Consider the following 21945-nt stretch of genomic DNA (forward strand, 5'->3'; position numbering starts at 1 on the left):
CTCTCCTCGGCGGGGACGGCGGCGCCGGCCGGATCTAGGAGCTGCGCGCAGAGAGGGTCCCGGCGCCCTCCCCGCACACAAAGGCCCGTGCGCGTCCAGCGCCCGCGGCGGGGACCGAGCCCCTCCTGCCTGCTCCGCGGGCCGGGAGCCCCGAAGATTGAGGAGGCTCCCGCGCGCCTGGAGGCGCCCCTCGCCGCTCCGCGCTCCGCGCCCCGGGACATGGAACCGCGCCGACGCGGCGCCCGAGCGCTCGGGCCGCTGCCCGCCCCCCTGGATTTATAGTGCGAGGCGGTCCGCTCGGAGCGCAGCGTCCGCCGTCCGCGCGAGTCGTCTCTCCGCCTTTGTGTCCCGGCCACACGCCCTCCCTGCAGCCCGCGCCCGGCACCCTGGAGCCGCACGGGAGCCTGCCGTCAGAGCTGCGTCCGGCGCGGCGCCCCGGAGCCCCGAGCCCGCCGCGCCGCCGCGCCCCGCGCTTGCGCTCCCGCCCCGCGCCCTGAGGGCCCCGAGTGGAGCGCCCCCGACCTCGGCGACGGCTGGAGCTGCTCGGCGCGCCCCGGTGCTGCCTGCGCTCTCCCCCTTGTCTGCCCGGAGAATTGGGGCTCCGGCCCGCGCCCAGTTCCTCCGTCGTCCGGAGAGTGCGGAGCTGGGAGCGGCTTGGCCATGGCCGCGAGGAGGGACTCCGTGTGGAAGTACTGCTGGGGAGTTTTGATGGTTTTATGCAGAACTGCGATTTCCAGGTCGATAGTTTTAGAGCCCATCTATTGGAATTCCTCGAACTCCAAGTAAGTGGCGTCCGCGATCCCCCTCGGTCCCCGCCTAGGGTCCGCCGCGTCGCGCCGTCCGGGCGGGAGGAAGGGCTGAGCCGGGCCGCGGAGCCTCGGAGTCTGTTCCTGGAACCCCGGTTCCCCCCACCTCAAGTTCCCTGTCCCCCACCCTCGCCACATTTTATTTGATGGAACTCTTCGGTCGGCTTTCCAGCCCTTTCTAAGGGGCGCCCTCCCCGCCTTCCTTTCCCCATGAGCTCCCGGCCGCTAAAAAACCCCTGGTGGTTCGGGTGTCATGTTCGGGAAAGTGTCCGATGGCGATACCTGACCCTCACTTCTTTTCGAGGACAGAGAACATGGCCACAAACAGGGCTGGCCGGCGCGCAGGCGCTGGCGGGCTGCGGAGAGAGGCGGCGATGCTGCGCTCTCAAGGAGCGCCGGAGCGCGGTCCGATCCCCGCAGGCGGGCGGGGGCTATGAGCCCGGGGCAGAGGAGCGCACCCCGGAGAAGGGAGCCTGCAGTGCCCGGCCGCCCGCAGCGCCCCGGAGCCCGCGCGCCTCGGCGCCGCGCCGCCTGCCCGAGTGTGCGCGGGGAGCTCGCCAGCTCCGCCGGAGAACTCGGGCGGGGAACCCTCTCCTCCCAGCCGGGAAGACGGGCCTTAGGTTTCTCCCAGAGAGCCCTTGCACGTCGGCTTCTCCCTTCGTTTCTGAACCAGTGGCCCCGAACTCTGTGCGGTCCAGATAGTTGACTTGATTTTAAGGACGCTTTCTGTAAAAGCTTACGGCCCTGCCCAGTCGATTCAGCTCCCGAAGCCTTGGCGCTTGGGGAGCTTGGGCAGGAATGGAATCCTTGGATCTGACTTGCTTTTACCAAACAATGTAGCCAGGAGAAAGCCAGGCCTGGTGGAGATTAACTTTCAGTGTGAGCTACGAGGATTTAGAAAAGGCAATTCGTCCCTAAGCATTTACGGCCGTGACCCCTCATTAGTTACCTGTGCATTCAGTTTTGCATCTTAGTTCCTTTCTTGGAATACATTTCTAGTCAGATCCAAAAATATTTTACAGAATCATGAAATTGTAGCCTCGGGAAACTTGGAAAAAGTGTGGAGACATTGGCTGGGTTCTGGAGTAAGCGTTTGAGATCAGAAGGAAAATCAGTGGCCTAACTGAAGACCAGCAAGTTGGCCATGGATTTAGGAGTAAAGAGATGGGGACTTGGTTTACAAATCACATTTTAATTAAAGAATTAAATCCATTCTTTTAAAAGGGGTAAATTTCAAATTGACCAACATGTTTTACCAAGAATTCCCCATGATAAGGGCAAGAAACGTCACAGCTGTAAATCGGATTAAACACATTCTTGCGTGATGCCGGGTGGCACTTTCCAACAGGGACCCTATTGAGAACTTAGTGCTGTCTCCGTCCACCCAGCCCGGTCTTGTATGGACCACTCTCTTTCCTTGATGTAAGATTTGTATTTGCCAAGGAAGTAGTTGCTGTGACATCTTTACGCCGGTCCGGAATTGTGAGGCACCAGGTGGTGCGGGAAAGCGCCGGGCTCGGAGTCCGGGCTAGGCGGGCCAGGAGCCCGGGCTGGGCGGGCGGGGAAGAGGCCAGCCAGTGTTCGCTCTGCGCCTACAGAGGTCACTCTTCCACGCGCAATGCTCGCGGCGCCCGCCCTCACCTCTTCCCACAAGCTGTCTGCTCCACTCCACTTTACACTTTCGCTGACGGATTGTTTGGGGAGGCTGATCCCCCCCCTCCACCCCCCACCCAAAATTTAGTATTTACGCTTAAATCTTGTTTGAAGACGTTAGCATTAACCTGTTCATTGCTCAACTCAGTATATGTGTCTCCGTGTTAACTACTAACTACTTGGTGTGTGATCAGGAGGAAGATTAGAAATGTCTACTTGGAAGAAAAGGTAGAGCAGTAGCTGTTCCCACCACGGACATTAATATCTCCTTTTCCTAATGTATTTGGGGGGGGGGGATAGTGACTGCTATTTGATTCACCGTCCTGATGAACAGGATTCCTGTATTTCTGGCTGCGGCCACAGACTTGGAGACCTGCTGGAGGCCTGCATTTTGGAGAAGCCTGCCTCCCCACACTGATGAGGTTTCTATGGCCATGATTGCTCCCATCCTCAAGAGTAGAATTTCTTTTAAAATTCTCATGATAATGGCTTGGCTGGATGACTGGATAATTTGTCCCTGGAAAAGGTCTACTTAAGAAAGTATGCAGCTGAATGCTAGCTTGAGAGATCAGAAAGATTTCTTCCTGGAGGAGTGATATGAAAGAGCCTTTTCTAAGTTGGAGAATGAATAAAAACCCCTAGTGCCAAGGGGTTGCTTTATTTGGGGAAGTGGCATATTTATTCCCAGGGAAAAGTTTCAGTCCGTGAATGTGATGTGGCAGGAAGGTGATCAGATGCAATTGAGGTTTCAGATCAGTTCCTACGAACTGTGGAACAATTCATTTGTAATGAAGCCGCCATCAGTAATTAGATTTGTTTCATTCGGAGGTCAGCTTTTTTAGCAGGTGGTCGACGTAGGGAGCAGGAGCAGCTGTTTGGATGCAGGGTCCAGAAAATCCTTTGTAAATTCACCGTCTCCATAACTACTTTAATCACACTGTCTGCTGCTCCCATCCCTGAGAGTTTATGCAGCAATCAAAAGAAGTTCTGTGTGCTGAAACATTAGCAACTGCCCTGCGAGGTGGATTACTCACATCGCATCCACAGGCATCGGTAGTGTTGCCTCAGTTGTGGTCCGTTAGGTTGTTGAAGCCTTTTTTTTGTCCCCCTTTCAACTCAGCAGAAAATAGCAAAGCCTGGCTTTCATTTCCAATTAACTCATGTAGAACAATTTTTCTGAGCATGATGAATAGTTGCCTCTTCTAAAAAATACCCACTTTCAAGTGAGCAAAGCTATATTGGTGTGGCGCTGTGTAATGAATTACAGTGACTTTGTTGGAAATTTCAGTCGAGCAGTAATTTCTTCTAAGGGTACTGCTCCCTGTGCACCATATACTAGTTAGTTAACAAAGCATTTTGCTTCCCCCATGTCATTTTTCCCCTGCATAATACTGAATTCCTGATATTGATTGACTTGATACAAAAGAATGGCTGGGTAATATCCAGATAACCTGTAATGTGTGGGCCCCAGCACAGTCAGGCTCTGAATAAATACGGACCTGTCAGAGATTGATAAAATAAACTGCAATGGATAGTGCTGTTTGAACAGTCCATTGAATACCAAATATAAGCCAGCCTGCCCTCCATTGTGTCTGAAATTCGTATTTTTGTAGGTGAACAAATGCACATTCAACGCTGATTGAATAGCCCCTTGAACTGTGCTCCACAGTTTGCGTTTGGGTTAATCTTGTCGGTTTTAATATAGAGAGAAAAAAAGCACAAAGCACCAGGGGTGGAATTGTTAGTCCTTTCCCATCCACATTCCTCACATTTTGTCAGGATGATAAACTAGAGGTAATGGACTGTCGTTCCACAGGACAACCGAGCCAGGGAGAACACAAAGACAGAGCTCAAGTGATAGCTCACAACATGCTTGGTCGCCTTCTTTTCAGGCAAGAAGAGAATTTATTTGGGAATCGTGTGTCTAGGGACTGCACTTTTTAACCTCGGCAATTACAGCTTCAAGCCTCAGAAACTGGGAGCTGGAGGTTAAGATGATTTGTTAAGCGCTCGGTTCTAAATCTTTCACAAAGCGTAGTTGTTGACACTTGTCCTACCGATGTAAAGAAATGCAAATGAGTGCCAATTCCCTGAACGTTTCTGACTTGTAGGCAAAAGTAGGAGGACAGGTGAATTCAGCCATCCTCCCCAGACCAGCTAAAAACTAGAGACTGGAAGGGTCTCTCCGATGGAGTTCGCTGAAGAGTAATCAGTATGTTTGGATTACTTATTGTAAAACCTCTTGTCTGTAAATTTACTGAGAGAAATCCTTTGGTTGGTGGATCAGTGCATTAACTATCCTCAGAGGGACATTGCAGTTGGAGCGATGATGCTACCTTGCCTTCCACGGACATGCTTTGGGTAGCTCCCAGGAGGTTGAGTGTGACATCGACCTTAGTGTGATGTTTCCCAGAGTGTTTGCCTAATGGGAGACGGTCTGAGATCCCAGCATGACTGCAGTGATGCGTCATAGGAATGGGAGTGGCAGGGAAAGGAAATACGGACTGTAGACCCTCAGCAAAAAGGACATTTTTTTTCTTTAGAAAGGTGATTTCTTTAACATTTTATGAAAACTTTATTCTCAAACTGTTCCCTTACAAAGTAGACGAAAAGCAGGGTTCTTGCAAGAAAAATAATGATGAAAATGGTACTCCTGTCTGCCTAATCGCTGCTTTCCCTAGCTGCTGACATAAAGAGCCTGTTTTTCAGGTCACTTATCATTCATCTACATAGATTTGCTTATGAGCTCAGCCTTTGTGTAGCGGAGTAGAGCCTTAAATAGGAGTGTTCAACTGTTTAAAATATTTTGATTAAAATATGCAGAACCCATAGAACTATAAGCTTCTAGTCAGGAATTAGCTCTTTCAGGGAAGAGCTCCCCCCACTTTTTTTTTTTTTTTTTTTTTAGGGGTGGGATTAGAATGGGGCTGGGAGCAGGATATAAGAAAAGCAAAGAAGGAAGGATGGCAAATGGGACAGTGTTAGAACAGCTTGGAAAAACTCCTGTGGCTTCATTGTCTCTGTAAAGCCAAAGAATACAAAGACATAAGCAACTCAGCCCTTCTCCCATGATGGAAAATGTAAACCGTTGACATGGCCCCCTGTTTAACTTGTTTAATTCTTGTTTTAAATTCAGTGCTACGCTAGCCGTGTGAACTCTGAAGATTTCTTTAGTAATCCATTTTGTAGTTCCGAATCAAAAACAAAGTGAAAGGGTCTGACACAATTTGCTTTTATTTTTAGGCAAATCAACCCTGGTCATAGTTAATAAGGGGATTACAACCCAGACTAGGTCTTTACAGATGTAATGTAAATCAAGGGCAGAGTATAAAGAAACTGATCCCTTTTGATTGAAGTACGGTAAAAAGGCATAGAGAAACTAGCAGCAGTAATCTGATTGTATGGCAATAAAACCACCATTTTCTGTCTTTCAGATAAAAATAATGTGGTAAATCCATGCAGTTCATAAGATGGAAAGGCAGATAAAGGGGGAAGCCATGGCAACATATAGATTAGCTTGATGTTGGAAATGACACGTCTCTGAAAAGGGTGTAGAAGCGAAGGCCCTTGCTCCGGGCTGTTGGCTATTATGTGAGAACCACACAGACTTGGAAACTCGGATTAGAAAGTATGAAAGCCCTACTTGTGGCCCGGGATGGTGAAAGCAGGAAAGAAAAGCTGCTCAGTTCTTGCTCATTGGTGGCGGATAATATGGCGAAGGTAGATTTCATTGGCTGCCTTTTTGAGAGGTTGAGATACGGGGCTGATTAAAACTTCAGATCACTGCAGTTGTTAAGGCTGCAAGCTTTTCCTTTTTAACTCCTGGCCTGACCGCAGCAGCCATTCTCTAGGATTAGCTGCAGTTGGCGGTCCTCGCCTTCATCTCTTCGGGCTTCAGGCAGGGCCATGCTGGGCAGGAACAGAGACCAGAGGGGAAGGTAGGGCTGGAGCAGCACGCAAAGAAAGAGAGACCTTTGGACTGTGGCCATGCTTCAGACCCAGGGCCATCTCACACCGCGTGGGAGAAGCGAAGGTAAACAGGACCATTGTCCCTCTCCCTCTGCCAGAGAGCCCTTCTCCGAGTTTTGTCCTTCCCGCCTGGAAAAGAATATATAATAAAATAAATAAGAAGGGGGCTTTTGTTTTCATTCAAACCAGCGGTACTCCAATGTGACCATACCAATGAGCCCTATCTAGATGATATTTTGCTCATAACTGTGAGTCTTCACCGTGGAGTTGAAGGAGATGGGCGCCCTCCGGGTAAAGACGGGATTAGAAAATGTGAGCACCGCTCGGCTTTCAAGTAGTAAACAAAAAAAAAGAATCGTCATGCCATGGAATCTTACTGCCTTCTGTCTTGAACGACCTTGTGGATCAACTGGAGTTGTGTTTTTGCCTTCTACACTCTCCATTTCAGTCAGGACACAAAACGAGCCATTGAAGCCATGATTGGGTTACACGCGGAGTGACATCCGCAATCGGGTCAAGCCAGAAAGGAAATACTTGCTTTATCGCCTCCTATTTGGCGTTATAGAAACGTCTCAGCATTTCTTAAGGAGAGTCTGAAAACTCTTAAGACGTGGCCAATACCGAAAGCTACAAACAGCCCCGGTGCCTTTCTTGATGGAGTGGATCAAGGGAGTTCCCCATGCTGTTCTCTGAACAGCAACGTGGGGCCTTTCTAAACTAACTCGTTCTGTGTCTGAGACCTTCATCAAATCCTCAGTATTCTCTTTCAGACCCATTGCGTTGATTTGGTTCCTAATACTCTGTTTGGGGCAAGGACTTACGGCCTTTGTTGCCTGCTTTTCTGGTCGTTACTATGTAGATTTCATAGATCCAAAACATTTAGAAATGATTGACCATACCCTTGCCATCCCCAGCGGCTGCGAATTCACCGTCCTTTCTAGTCTAATTCAGTAATCTATAGTAAAAGATCCATTGCACTTGTCTGGATTCAGCAAAGAGAAGGGACACCCCCTAATTTATAAGCTGGTCACATCCAAGCACCTTGCATTCTGCTTTTGACAATGATTGCTAATGGCCCATTCAGCTAAAGTATTTGCTTGTTAACAGGGAACAGAGCATGATAAATGTCCAGCAAGCTTGCGGCCTCCTTCAGCTTTTCAAATGCAGACTGGTGCATATTTATGGCAGGCAAATGACAAAGGAAGAAGCTGAATTGCCCTGGCCTCCAGCTTTCTACTAGGAACAGGGTTAAAGTGATTAGGGATAGAAGCAGGGGAGCCCTGCCTCCACTTTACTGACCGCCCGGCAGCATTCAGCTTCCCGTTCTACCTGCGGAAATGGACCGCAGAAAGTGCTGGAGATAAGGATGGTTGGATTGGGTACACCAGGGGAAAAAGTGGGTGGTCAGTGATGAAGGGTTTTCCCTGCACACGGGATGCCAGGTGAACCTATTTCTCGTGCTCCCGCAGAGAATCAGAAGTGGTTCTTCATGTTCCCTTTTCCTGTATAAATTCAAACATGTAATTCTAGTTGAAAGCGTTTTTGACTGGTGAGTGCATACTTGCTGATTTAAAAAAAAAAGACGAAAACAAAGCATAGTAGGAGAACTTTCCATTAAAGAAAAACAAGTTGTTTCTGCCTTTGGTAATTCTCTACACAGAATATGAAGGAAAAAAGGATTGTAGTGAAGTATTAATAGTTTGCTGTTTTGTTTCTCTAAAAGCATGCATAGGTGAAGGTTCTGCCAGCTCAGGGGTGGGTGGACATTCAGGGTGCCCGGAATGAATCACTGGTGATCGGCTTTGCTTTGAAAAAGTTTGTTTTCTTCAGGACTATAGATTCTTCATGTTTCCTATCTAAAACGATTAAACAATCCAGTATATTTTCACAGTTTTTCAGCTGCATCCTTCAATTACAGTCCTTGTATATAGGTCTCCCAGTACTTGCTGGGCAAGTACCTCTTGCCCCCAAGGCTTTCCCCTGCCCTTTGCAAGTACTGTTTCCCCTCATATCACCCCAGAATGATTATGAGTGCTACTCTCCACTTTGAAACCAGTAGAGTCAACATGTTTTTATTGGAGGAACGGGATTATGGATGGTCCTAATGCTTTGGCTTGTTTGGTAGTTTGGGGGGGGGGGGTGCAGCACCCACAGTCTGTCCACTGGTGCTCCGCAACCACACTCCCTGCAGGGTCCCTAACCTGTGGCATAGCAGAGTGTCTCAAGTGTGCCTTTCCCTTTGCAGCATCCCCTCAGCCTCCCGGAATCTTGGTCCTTTCTCTTTCCTCCAGTTGAGCTGGCTGACTGTGGCCTGGAAACCTTTGCCCTGACCTAGAACTGTCGTGTGAGTGGGGCCGGGCCGGTCGTCTTCAGGGCCAGGCTTAGAATGGGCCAGCTAAAGAAGTTAGAAGATGCCGGTTTTCACGTAACTACCAGAACTGAATTTGGGGTACATTTTAGATGCAAATAAGCTCTTGTAAGCCCTGAGTTCCCCATGGTCTGTGGAAAAATGGATCTTCATTACCATGGACTGTCTAATAAAGCTTACAAATTCCCCTAGATGAGTGCCCTTTTTATGACATAGATCAGACACAATTTCTTTAAATCTTTTCTCTGTAATCCCACAGCACTTTAGTTAAATACCTAGGGCATACAAAGAACATTATACACTGCACTGTCATGATTCATCTGCAAACCTTAATCCCCATCATTGCCCTCCCTGTCCCTAAGAAAGAGGCAGGGACAAGAGCTGTTGAATCTTGGCGGCCTCTACCGACTAGCTGCTGGTGACATCCAGTAAGAATCAGTCTGATGCAGAGTCACAATCTAGATGTATGTTTATGGCTGCCTATGGTGTGGTAACATGTCACCTGTTACAAGACACCCCCGCCCCCTGCCAGAGCAGTGGCTCTAGAACTTTAGGGCACAGAATCACCCGGAGGGCTTGTAGAAACAGGGTTTTGCTGGGCCCCCACCCCCGAGTTCCGGATTCCTGAGGTCTGGGTGGGACTTGAAATTGATATTTCTAACAAGCTCTCAGCTGATGCTACTACCGCTCAGGGACCACACCTTGAGAACCATTGCTCTAAATTAACTTTTTTTTTTCCTTGGAAACAGCTCAACATTAGCTCATCACCCTCTAAGGCTGTTTTGGAATCTCTGAAGAAATCTGTGGTCCTTGCCTTGCTGCTTTCTGCCACATTCCTGCCTTGTTGGAGGCCATAAGGGATCATCTAGGTCACTGAGGGGGTAAAGCACTGATTTATTCAACAAGCACTTGTTAAGTGTGAGGCCCTTTACTAGGCTCTGATGATAGAAAGAAAAACAGTCTCTACCCTCAAAGACTTAAGTCCTAGTGTGGGGACAGGGAAGGCCTGGTGGAAGTGTGGTCACAGTAGGTTCCTGAAATACACAGTAATAAGCAAGTCAAAGTAATAACATTTCGGCTATGAGCAGTATGTGTGTATCCAGTGTACGTCTGTAAGCATCCACGTTATTTCATACATCTGAGCATAGCTCAGAGATCCCACAAATGAAGCAAATAGACCCTGTGGCATAGCTAACCCAGGGATCTCAGCTACCTTTCTGAATATGAGAGTTAGCAGTACCGATGGGTTTTTAAGATGCATGTGATGATAATGGAAAGGTCAGGCAATTCGATTTAACAAAAACGACCAAGCAAGTGCTATTTTAGTTGAGCAAAGGGCACCTGCTTTGGAATCTGGCTCTTTGAGCCCAATCCCAGCATAGCTGGTTTTTTTCACTGTATAACTAGGGGCAGTACCCTCTGTGTCTCAGTTATCCCGTCTCTAAAATGGAGGCAGTAGTCTAATAGCGCTGAAGAAGAGAGTAATAAAATTGTGGTCAGGATTAAAAGAGCTTAGCTCTGTGCTTGGCACAATGAAGCAATAAATGTCAGCTATTGTTAATAAAATTAATTGAATATCTGTGTGCCTGGCTACGGTTCATTTTGCCTACCATATACAAAGGCAGAATAAATAAAAAGGAAATGTTAATAAAGATTATAACATGGCATGTTCACCTTTTAAAGTTTGTTGTGTTGTATTTTGTTCACCTGCCACACCTGTACTCCTTCTTTAAGACTTCTCTGCTGTGTGAAGCACTTTATTTTCCCCTTTACTGCAAAGTCCACGCTCTCGCCTCTGCTCCCTACCCCTGATGCTTCATTGCAACTTTTATAACATTGGCTAAATCAGTTTCTCCACCATGGACTGAGGAGAGCCTGGGCTGAATCCACTTCGTGTGTTCTAGTACTGGATACGGAAAGAGACGGTGTTGTTGAGCAGGGGATGGGCATAGTAACACTCTTTGCGTTGATGTTACATGTTATTTCTTATTTAGAAACCGGCTCACCTGGTGGACAGTTTACTTAACAACAGTCATAGAGCACTTTGTGTCAGGTGCTGCTCTAACCGTTCAACACATACTGACTCGTTCAGTCTTCACAGTAACATCTGAGGGAGCTACTTTTATGACTCCTGTAATATCAGTGGGGAAACCAAGGCACATTAATTAACTTGCCCGAAGTCCTGTAGTTAATAAGTGGTACGGTCTGCGTTTGAACCTGATTACCCTGGTTCCGGAATCCATCCTCTCAATTCTCTGCCTCTCTCTCTTACGCTATTGCATGGAGTAATTAGAAATCGAATAACTAAGTTAAGCATATATACTACGTTCACTGAAAACCGTGCATACAAAGTGGGTTAAAAAAAAAAAAAGTTTGAGGTGTAATTCTTCCCTTGTCAGTCGTTATTTATAACTTTTTCTATGATGGGTATGCAATTCTCAATGGATCCTTTGAATCTTTGATAACAAGGTTCTGCCCAATGGACACTCGACAGTTATGAAAAGTATATAATGAATATTAATGCATTTATTGAGGATTATTCCTTTAACTATTAACATGATGGCTTCTTTGGGAGAAAAAGAGGTCAGATTTTCGAGGAGAGTTGCATTCGGTTAGGTGCTGAGCATGTGTCAAGCTAAGGAGATAGTATGACATCTTTTTTAGAGTCTAGTCACAATTAAATGCCATTTTATTTTGGATTTTGGGATCTGTGCCAGCTTCTAGCTTGTCAGAGCTGAGAAGACTCAAATCAAGTCCAGGCCTATTTCTACAGCAAACTGGGATTCTGGCTTCTTGCCTGTGGATTCATTCAGTATATCCCATCTGGCTTTTGATGTTCTGCAAGTTTGGAGCAGTTTGTTTCAGGAAGCCAGGCAGCCTGGGGTTCTCTTGCCTCCAGAATGAGCCTCTCCGCTTGCATTTTCCCCGGGACTTAGTGTCCATTTACCTGTTGACCAGGCAGCCAGCTGGAGGTCTCAACCAGGTCTTCCTCCCTTTCAGAGCCCAGGACCCACGGCGTCCCTCCTGGTTTCTCCATGTCCTGTGCCCTTCAATTTAATTCAGTAGCAGCCTGTTTGAATAACTTAAGAATATTTCATTTCTGTGCATGTTTGCGTTTTGATGAGTCTCTATCCAGGCTGCTGGCGGTGACCGAGCAGGAACTATACTGTCCTATTATGGTGGTGCCCATGCACATTTTTGTAAGACAGTTTGGGGGTGATCTGTGTGGAGGTTGACTGGTCAGGGTTGACTTTTGTGATGTCAGCAGGGCAGACCTGGTAGCCTGCTTTATTTCTTCCCTCTCCTCTTTCCAACTCTCTGGGCTGTCCCAAAGCCATGAGAGGTGCAGGAAAATGTCTCCAGTCCTAGGGCCACAGCAGACTCGTCCCTGACCCTGCTCCCGAGCCTGGGAAGAAGGAAGTGTGCAAGAAGCAGGCGTTTAGGTGGTTGGTTGTAAAATGCACACAGCCTTGTAAATTATGTTGGCAGGCTTATGCTCAACTGGCACGGAGAATCTGTTCTTATATGTGTTCTTATAACAAGAGAGAACTAAGTTTTGTGTCTTCTTCAGTCTTATCAAAGTGTTCATTCTGTAATCACACTGACACCCACGGAGCACCCATTCTCTGCAAGGCACTGGGTGGACGGCTTGGAGTCCAGCAGGAGACACAACAGCTCCGTCCCGGGTCCCACTCCAGCTTGAGGAGCAGGAACTGGACCCCCCCCTTAGTGTGCCTCTTTCTCTCAGTGCTGTTTTCCCCACCAAAGGGGAGAGGCTTCATTGTTTTTCTAAATAGGCAAGATTCCCTGGAATTTAAAAAAAGGATGATGATAGGAACAAAAGGCTAAAAAAGAGACGCCCAAACTAGATTGTGAGGTTGTTGTGCAGGGAGATCTCGACCGCGTTCCTTCCAGCCAGCCCGCTCCCTTGGTGAGTTACATGTTCCTTTCAGCCCTGTGATGTTCCCACTCAGGCAGATGAGCAAATGGATCTGCACACTTCTACCTGAAACAACGTGGTGAGAGCCAGCTGGAAGTGCCCCTTGAATTTCTTTCTATATGAAAGCCACTTTTCTCTCGGGTGCCTCACCTATAAATAACAAGAGTTCCACCTTCCTTTATAGACTCTTGCTAAAAGCATGGTTTGGAACAAGACCGTACAGGTGCAAACAAATCACAGTTGGGAAAGAAGCTCGCCGCGTCTCTTGCCTCCGCGGGTTATGAAATCCCCGTTTCGATAATGGGGCCGGCATGGATGAGCCGCGACGACACAGTTGGCTGGAGTGACTCACTTCCCTCTTGCTTTCCCACTGCGCCTCCTGGCACCCCAGCCTGACTCTTCCAGCTCCCCAATTTGGCCTTATCTGGCTACGGTCTTCACTTTTTTGGAAAGTTTTGAGGGGGAGAGGGAGTACTTAGAACAGTTCCATAAATAAAAACCTCTGTATTTTATTTTGAGGTGCGTGGCTGCTTTTTGTTTCTAATTCCACAGTCAAGATCAACTCGGCTCTTTGAACCTGCACAAAGACAATGGTGCTGTGCCCCACGCACGGGACGTCTGACTTCGCTGCAGATCTCTTCTTAATTTACCATTAAGTTTTCTATTTTAATTCCAGTATAGTTAACTTGGTGTCGTTACTAGTTTCAGGTGTACAGTATAGCGATCCAGCAGTTCTGTACAGGACTGGGTGCTCATCACGGCCGGTGTGTGAAGACAGCTGAGTTTCAGCCTCAGCGGGCTCGAGACTGTCTTGTGACTTGGGAGTTTTTATTACAGCGGAACAGATAAAACTTAAATAACTTGCGTCATTTTCCTCAACGAAAATTTAAACTATGGGAATATTATCTTTGAGCATTTTAAAATAAAACTCACTTTAGCCACCGCTGTTTGCGCATTATGTCACAAAATAAAAAAACAAGATTAACATCAAAAGGAGTCCGTTTTCATTCAGTTGTGCAGCATTGTAGGCTGTGAAACTTAATATTATTTTGACTCCTACAGTGATTGTAGAATGACAGGGAAATGGATTACGTTTAAATACAATTGTGCATAGCGGCTACACCCAGACCGTCAAATGCAAGGCGAGGTCATTGGCCAGAGGAAGGCCCCTGGCTCTGCAGATGAGGATTTTATAAATAAAACTCTCCTTTAGACTGTGGTTTCCTACTTCTCTCAAGTGTGTGGATAGACGGAGAGGCACGAATACTGTCGCGCCTCACCTTGGAAAGTTGCTCGACTGGTTCGCACACCCATCAGCTCACAGTGCATTTCGAATTTCTGTGCTTCTCATCTTTCTTTTTCTGGAAAAGATTTTGCTTGTCATTGGCATGAAGCTTGAAACACACTCCCCCCCCCCCCATACACCCCCTAGCTCTCGGATTTATAACACTTTAATGGTCCCAGATTGTATAGCCGGCTTTTATGCCCCTTTTCTTTTCCTTGAATACATCAGGTTCATGTTGCAGGTGATATTTGTTTGAGAAAAGTGTGAAAGAAGGGGCACCTGTGAAAACCAGCCATTGTTCCAGCACCCATACACTTTCGAATTAAAGCAGAAAATGTCAATTAAAGCCTCCAATTACTACCTTATTTCTTGGAGGTTTAAAGCCACTGAGAAGATAGTGGTGCACTGCCTTCAAGTTTTAAGGTAATTACTTGCTACTCCAAGCAGTGGTATCTGGTGGCCTAATTCTGTATAAAGCTGACAGGCTGGAGCTACACCCCACTCTCTGGTTTCAGAGAAAGTTTGTGCAGAATCTTGTTCTGATGGGAAAGTGCAAAAGGGGGCAGTAAAGTGCTATCCACAAAAAGGAAACTTTTCCCAAGTATTTCTCAGGGTCAATATTGCCTATGTCTGTTGTGGGCCCTGCTTTTATTTATTCCCTTTGTAACAAACTCTTCTGTTTGGGGCACTTAGAGACGATCTCATTAAGCTGCCGCAGGACTATAGCATTCAGCGGAAGTAATACAAGAGGAATATCCCACGTGGTTATGAAATTCACATACGAATTTAAGTCCTGCTTCTGCAGTATTTCTATTCCCCAGTGCACAGGGTGTTTCTGAGAGGAAACTTGGGCTTCTGTGTTAATGCTCTTCGACCCCGTAGAAAGGTGAAAGGCCCCCAGTGCATGATGAGATTCTGGGTCATGGGCCTGGGCTTATCCAGAGCCACCTGCATCTTTTGTTGGGAGGTGACCAGAAAGCCCAGCCAGCTGCAGTGTGCTCCTCCTTCAGAATCTTGGACTGATTAATTTACAACTGGACTGACTGCTCCTCTTCCCTGCAGCCTTAGAGTTTTAATTAAAATAAAATGGAAGCATTTTATGGGAAAAGTGCATGTTTTCCAAAATATAGTAAGTAAACTCAAAGTATACTTAATATAGAACTCTGGCTTGCAAATAAACCTGTTCTGTGATAGGACATGGTTTTTGGTACCATCTGCTAGGGTGAACGTCCTCTTAAAGCTGGGATTCAGATCCCCTGGAATGTTAGCCAACTTCCAGATTGTTCCAGTGCAATGATGAAGCCTAAACTGTATCCATCCCGTATTTTTCATGTATTTGAGTCAACTAGTTGTACATTAATTACTAGGGTTTTGTGGACTGAAGGACTGATTTGTTACGTAGGCCACAGACCCAGCCATAATAACTTCAGTTACTTTCTAAGGAAATGCATCAAAAAAGTTGAAACATCTACAGGTTTTCAATATTTTAAATGCTGATTTTTTAAAACCAGCATTATGAAAGATGGCTCAGGAACATGATATCATTTGTTCTTTGAAACTGTACGCTGAAAATAATGTTCCATCTGATCACAAAAGCATTTTATGCTTATCGTAGAAAATTCCAGAAAACACAGAAAGCTAAAAATCACCCTGGGTCCACCATCCAGTGTCTCAAAGCAGGCTCAGGTGACAGCCCCGAGTTTGATCACCTGTGTATGCTTTCTGTGTTGTCAGCAAAATAAGCAGAATTGCATACAAAGAGTATGCACATTGTGTCTTTGTGTATGTTTTCAATTGAAATTAGCCACGTACGTACAACAATCATATACTCTGATGTAACTTGGAAAAGAAAAATAAAAACAATCCTCCGTGAAAAAGTAGCTCCTATGCACTTTCGAATCGTACTTTGCTCAGGCAGCGTGCTCCAGAGGTAGACTACCGTGTGTGGGTCCCCTGTCCCCCGAGTTTACATAGTGGCCGGATTTGCACTGTCCTGTTAATGAGCACCAGGGTCCTGTTCTCAGGGGGATGACACGTGCCTTCAGTATGCAGAAATTCTAGATAGTTAAATAGATTTTTATAGACCCAGTGGTGAATGGAAATGGCTCTGGATCTGAGCTGACACTTCAACTTAGTAGCGCTGTCATCGTGTCTGGCTAAGGGGGGTTTGCCTGACCCTATCGTTTGTTTGGACACAGGCATCGGTCATTCCTGTCTGTGTCTTCTTCTCTTGGTCTCTTTTCCTCGCTGTCAGCTTGCTATTTTGCATTCAGGCCCCACTTACTGCGTTACTCTTGTGTGTATGGTGGTCTGGCGTATCCTTCATGTACTCCATATATTCCTTCCCTCAGGAGAACCAGGCCCCCTGTTTTTCGTGTATATTTTCACAGACTCTGTCAGCATCAAGGAGGCCCCTCAGCGATTTGGCCTTTCTTCTAGGTTAATTTTGGACAACTTTGAAGAAAAGCATGAAAAGTCATTGAATGCTTGTCCTGAAGTGCAGGTGTCCCAATCAGGGACAAACGCAGGAGCGGGCGGGGGAGAAAATGGGGCATTTGTGGTGGGGTTGGGGGTGCAGCTGTGGGTTCCCCCACACAGTGCTCCCTAAGCATCTCAGCTACTGGCTTCCCGTGGACCCTCCCCCTCCATCTGGTCAGGGTGAGAAGTTGATGGGGCACCCATTGCCCCCATCTGATTTCTCGGCCACTCCCCAAGACCTGGTAAGGCCATGCTAGTCAACAGAGGAATCCAGACCTGAGGTCACATGTGTGATGTTCTGGTCTGTCAGATGAAATTGCGTGTTGTGATCCCTAAACTCCTAAGTAGTTGGTTTGTGCTTTAAATGCATTGTGCTAGGGGTTTTCTTTTGTTTTTTCTTTTGTTTTTTTTAAAGCATGGATTCCTAGTGTGGATTAAAACATTACAGAATATCCTGTCACATAAGGACTATATTATAAATAGTTTCCACAATAATGAATATGAAGTTGAAATGTCTACTTGAGATTATTAGAGGTCTAATTTAGATGCTAAATATTAATGTCTAATTTAGGTTATTAGATTGATTCAGAGTATTCCCCCTGGGAAGTATTAGAGTCTGGCATGGTGAATAACTTTTTTTAAAAAAACTTGGATTACATTTGATAGGTAATCAGAAGATAAAAACCTTCTGATATGGGATCATTTCATTTCAGGCAGGTTAACTGTTTTATTCCATATTGTCTCTGTATTTGATTCAGAGTCATCACACCTATTGTCTTGCTTGGAAGTGACTCATTGGGGAAAACCATAGGAGTTGCCTGTTTGTGCTCAGAAGGCCCCCCTCTCTTACCATTCTGGGGGGCCCTGCAGTGAGCAGTGCAGACCCAGCCCTGACTTCCAGGATGCAGCCCTGAGCCAAGGTCTCCTGCTGGAGAGGAGGGTATGGCTTCTCTCTCCCAGGACGGCAGCAGGGTCACTGCTCTGCCCTTCGGTAGCCTGGCTCAGGAAGGAAAGTGGCCTCTCTTCTCTGTCCTCTATAGGGCACGAAGCACTGTAGGCCTTCTTTGGTTTTTGTTTTGGATTAGACACCAGCAGACTTTATGAAATGACGCCTGTCACTACTCTTTGTTTGGATAGAGTTTCACAAAAACCACCTCACCTGTGTGCTGTGGGTTGTAACTCTGTACTCCTGGTTAGAACATAAATGTTATTTCATCACACAGAAAGAAATCTGTATTTGACCTCTACTGTGGATAGCCAGGTTAGAAATTTGAAATGAGCCAGTGGTCACCACCATAATTCTCCCTCTGTTTTGGCGTATTTTTTTTTTTTTAATACTTCCTAAGTCAAAACAGGATTAAGTGAATTACTAAATATTACAAAATATTCAGGGCATAGTCATTACTGTGTAGTCTGACTTATTAAGGTCTCTCGGTAATCTTGAGGTAATAAAATCCCAATATAAAAGACCGAGCTTCAAAAACAGGGTTTTGCCTATGTTTTAAGTCTGTGGTTACTGACTTGCTTTTAACATATGGGACGCATTGTTTTCCACTCGAAAGTGGTGTTAAGAAATTTACCCCATTTTATTTTCATTTACAGTTTGAATTCTCATAAATTGTCAGGAGACCATCCATAGCACTATAATTAAAACACAGATTTTATATAGTTGGCCAGTTTCTGCCTCACCTACTGGTTCTCAGCCACCTGGGGCGAGGTAGGGTTTCCAGATGGCTGCCTTTGTGAGCCGTGGTCTCAGGTGGACTACCTCTAGAGCAGCCTTTGCTGGAGGCACATGCTTTCCATGGAGTTAGACTCCACGGGACGCTTGCAAGCCTGCATGGCCATTCACTTTCTCTTCGTTCTCCTTAACTTAATGGCTTATCTATGCAAAGCTCAATTTAGAAAAAAAATGCATTTCACAAAACCAGATTTATGCTCTAATGTGATGCAGTGAGAACTGAAAAGTGTGCAAAGAAAGGGGGCTTTTCCTGTCGTGTCTCCTGTTTGGCACAGCAGGGCTTCATCTGTTTTGCATGTTATGTACGTGTGCAGTGATTAAATCAAGATAATGTGGTGGAAGGGGCTTCGATCAGTGCTTAGCTGAGAATAAGTTCTCAGTAGCAGCCGTGTGTTTGCTATTAGTGGTTCTGGAGGGGCTAACTGCCTTGCATTTCAGATAGGAAGGGATTGTAGAAGGCTGCCATACTCCCAGATCCTTCCAAAGAGAATGGGTCAAAAGCTCTGTCTGCACTGCTCCTTGTTCTCCAGAAACACCCATCGTGCCAGGAATGATGTCTTAGAAATCCCATCTCTGCCCTCAGCACACCCCTGTCCTCCCAGCACTAGGTGGTCCTGTCTACAGAATTCGTCCATGCATATAATCTGCAAGTGGCCTATGGCACATAATTTGACTTCAATTTATTTGTGCGTATCTTCGCTTCCATTTGTTCTTTCGTGTTTTTTCAATGAATACACTATTTATTGAGCATTTACCATATGTCAGCCCTTGGGCATTCCGCATTGAACCAGACACGTGAGACCTGCCTGTCCTCAGGGAGCTAGACTCTACACTCCTGACCACGAGCACCTTACACTTTGGTCGCTCAGAGCATCTGCCACAACATAGGTTGCTTTAGTTGTTACACTTGCTTGACTCTCTTTCTGCTCTCATGTTGCCTTAGAAACAGGGTTCCTGGGAAGCAAAGGGGTTTGGGGGGCTTGACTGTGCACAGTGGTAATGTAGGCAAGAAATTCATGGTTCAGGCCCTCAGCTCAGCCCCACTCTTTATCTGTTGAGAAACTTTCATCTCCTCCTTTGAATGACTGGTGTGCTAACCGGTTTATATATGTGTGTTTGTTTATATATATATTACATATTTTATATAGATTGTATTATGTGTAAATCATATATGTAAACCAGGTTATGTGTAAATATATATATATATATATATATATATATATATATATATATTGTGTGTGTGTGTGTGTATATATACATATATGTATATATGCTTAAGTAAACTTTTAAAGCACTCAAGTCCTGGGTCTTTTTTTAAGGAATTCTTGAAACAATTACTTTTTCAGGGAAAAGGATCAAATCCTCGCCTTACTCTTTGCCAAAATGTATTCTGAAAAGTAAACAGACACTTCTTGAAGCGTTTGGAATAGTGGGTTTCATTGGGATTTACTTTTTATGAGCATATCAAACATGCTTATTGAAATTCGAGACTTCTCCTCTTCCTTTCATTTGGCTAAGCCATCCCGTGGCTTACCCTCCCCATCCATCACCCCCCCCATCACTGACACTTACCACTTTTTACGTGATTTGTGCCTTCTGAAATTATAGTCTAAAGCACGGTGGTCCTCCTAGCCAGACTGGCCCCCGTGTCGGAGGTTCCTGACCTCAGCCCCGTCAGCAGCCGCAGACGCTGTAACTCAGATTTGGTGAGTGGAGAGACAATCAGAAGCAGTTACTTACATGGCGGGGTGGAAATCTCCCGTGATCCTTTGGTTATGCAGAGAAAAAAAAAAAAAGAAAAAAACCCTCTCATGAGCGAAACAGGATCTAGGGAGCATTTTGAACGAAGGAAGAGCTTAGTGAGCCAGACGTTAGGCACGCGGGGTGTGATGTGGGAGCGTGCTGAGATATGCAGACATCTTAGGCGGCTGGGAGGGAGTGGGGCAGGTCCCATGCATGTCCTTAAGGAAATGGGCTGGATGCACAAGAACGTGGGTCCATCTGGCTGCTAAGGATCCTGATGTCTAAAGCCTGGACAAGCCCCTGGAGAAATGGCCCCAGGTAAAAGTTGATGGGTGGGAAGACCAGAGCTTTGAGAGGAGACAGACACAGGCGAGCAGGCCGCAGACCTCAGCTGTGGCTTAGGGACGCTTCTAGCACAGCTGATGCGTGTGCCTGCTCGGTGCCAGCTCCCAGACAGCAGATTTAGGATTGAAAATGCGTGGCGTGGGGTGGGCACCCTCGGGCAGGAATTGGCCTCTGGTTCTTGGATGCAGTGAAGATTTCCTGAGAAGGTCAAGGAATAAAACACGAGGAAAAGGATGTGTTAGGAAGGTGACCAGTGTAATGGACACGTTTCCTTCATACCGACCGCCAGGCATCCTGGCCTCACTTCTTTCTTAACCCAAAGGACACATAGAATCACTGTGAGGGGCAGGACAGAGCTTTATCCACAAGCATTCAGTCCATCCTCCAGAACCCAGAGCTGTGTTTCACCTGCAGGAAAGACAGAAGTGCCCTCAGCGACCACACTGGCACCCAGGAGGGGGAGGCTGGGAGTTGAATTTTCAGTGCTTCTCCCTGGAAAACTGTATAAATGGCCAAGAAAGTCACAGAGAGGCTCTCATCAGTGGTGGTCCTCATTTGTCAAAAGTTTAAGAAAAGACTTCAAGGGTGCACACTTGGTTGTTTGAAATTTGTCATTGTTATAAAAAATATTCATTTTGAAAAGCTTTTGTTAAATGATTCTTGTTCACTTTTCTTTCCTTCCCTTCTTTCTTTCTGTCAATGAAATGTCTTATGTCCTTGCTAAAGGAGCTCAGGGGGGAAGAGTGGGGGGGGGGACCACACTGTCTTTGGGATTATAAATGACACATTCCCAAAGAAGATGACAGACCACTGTGCAGCATGCATTTTTCCTGCCATAAAGAGTATTGGTTTTTAATATAAATCTATACTATAATTTGTTATGTTCTGTGATGGTTCATAACAACCTCCTGCACTTTTCAGAAAATTAATATCGTTCATTAGCATAAATCATAACCCGTTTCCTCAGTCTGTGCTTGAAATTGGGGGTGCCCCGCCATCCAGGAGCTCGCTTGCTCTCTCTCTCAGTGAATTATGACCCATTAATTGTCATGGCTGGTGGGCTTCCCTGGTTAAATAAAGGATTGGATTGGAAGGACTCAGATGTGATGCTTTGTTCTTGGGCTTTAATATTTTAATGAGCCTGCAGGCTTGGCTGCGTACGAGGGAGGAAGAAGATGGGGTTTCTGAGTGTGTTGTTAGTGTTAGCACTTGTAGACGGATGTTCATTAGAAAGCTCTTGTTTCAGTTTCTCAGAGAGACTCCCCATTAAGAAAGATCTTTCAGCAGCATGGCAAGCAAGAAGAAGAAAAGAGAGGAGGGAAGCTGTTAGCTGTAAGCATTAAGGGGATATTGTATCAGTCGTCTTAGTTCTAAAGATTTGCTTCTAAGAATTAATTGGAGAAAATTCATCTCAAGGCAGAAAAAAAGGTTTGTGGAGCAGGGACAGTAGTTGCTGTCCTTGTACTATGGGGACTCTGCTTCTTGCAGCTGAATCAATACGACAGGGAATTATTTCTGGTTATCTTTTATGGGTTTGTAAGACATTTCTTTTGTTCGGTGTAATAAAAAACCCATTGTCTGATCAGTGACTGACTAATTATGATAAGTAATTTGAAA

The 21945-nt window shown here is 46.1% G+C and overlaps 1 protein-coding gene across 1 annotated transcript in view; it reads left to right on the top strand.

Moving 5' to 3' along the window:
- The first annotated feature begins 302 nt into the window (after window positions 1-302).
- The window catches only part of EFNB2 (ephrin B2), a 43731-nt gene continuing 22088 nt past the window's right edge, over window positions 303-21945 (top strand). The window contains exon 1 of the mRNA XM_026493581.4: window positions 303-782. Coding sequence (XP_026349366.1) covers window positions 661-782 — 122 coding nt within the window. The 5' untranslated portion in view covers window positions 303-660. The remainder of the gene's footprint in view (window positions 783-21945) is intronic.

Source organism: Ursus arctos, unplaced genomic scaffold, assembly GCF_023065955.2.
Source record: "Ursus arctos isolate Adak ecotype North America unplaced genomic scaffold, UrsArc2.0 scaffold_10, whole genome shotgun sequence".
Classification (NCBI taxonomy): domain Eukaryota; kingdom Metazoa; phylum Chordata; class Mammalia; order Carnivora; family Ursidae; genus Ursus; species Ursus arctos.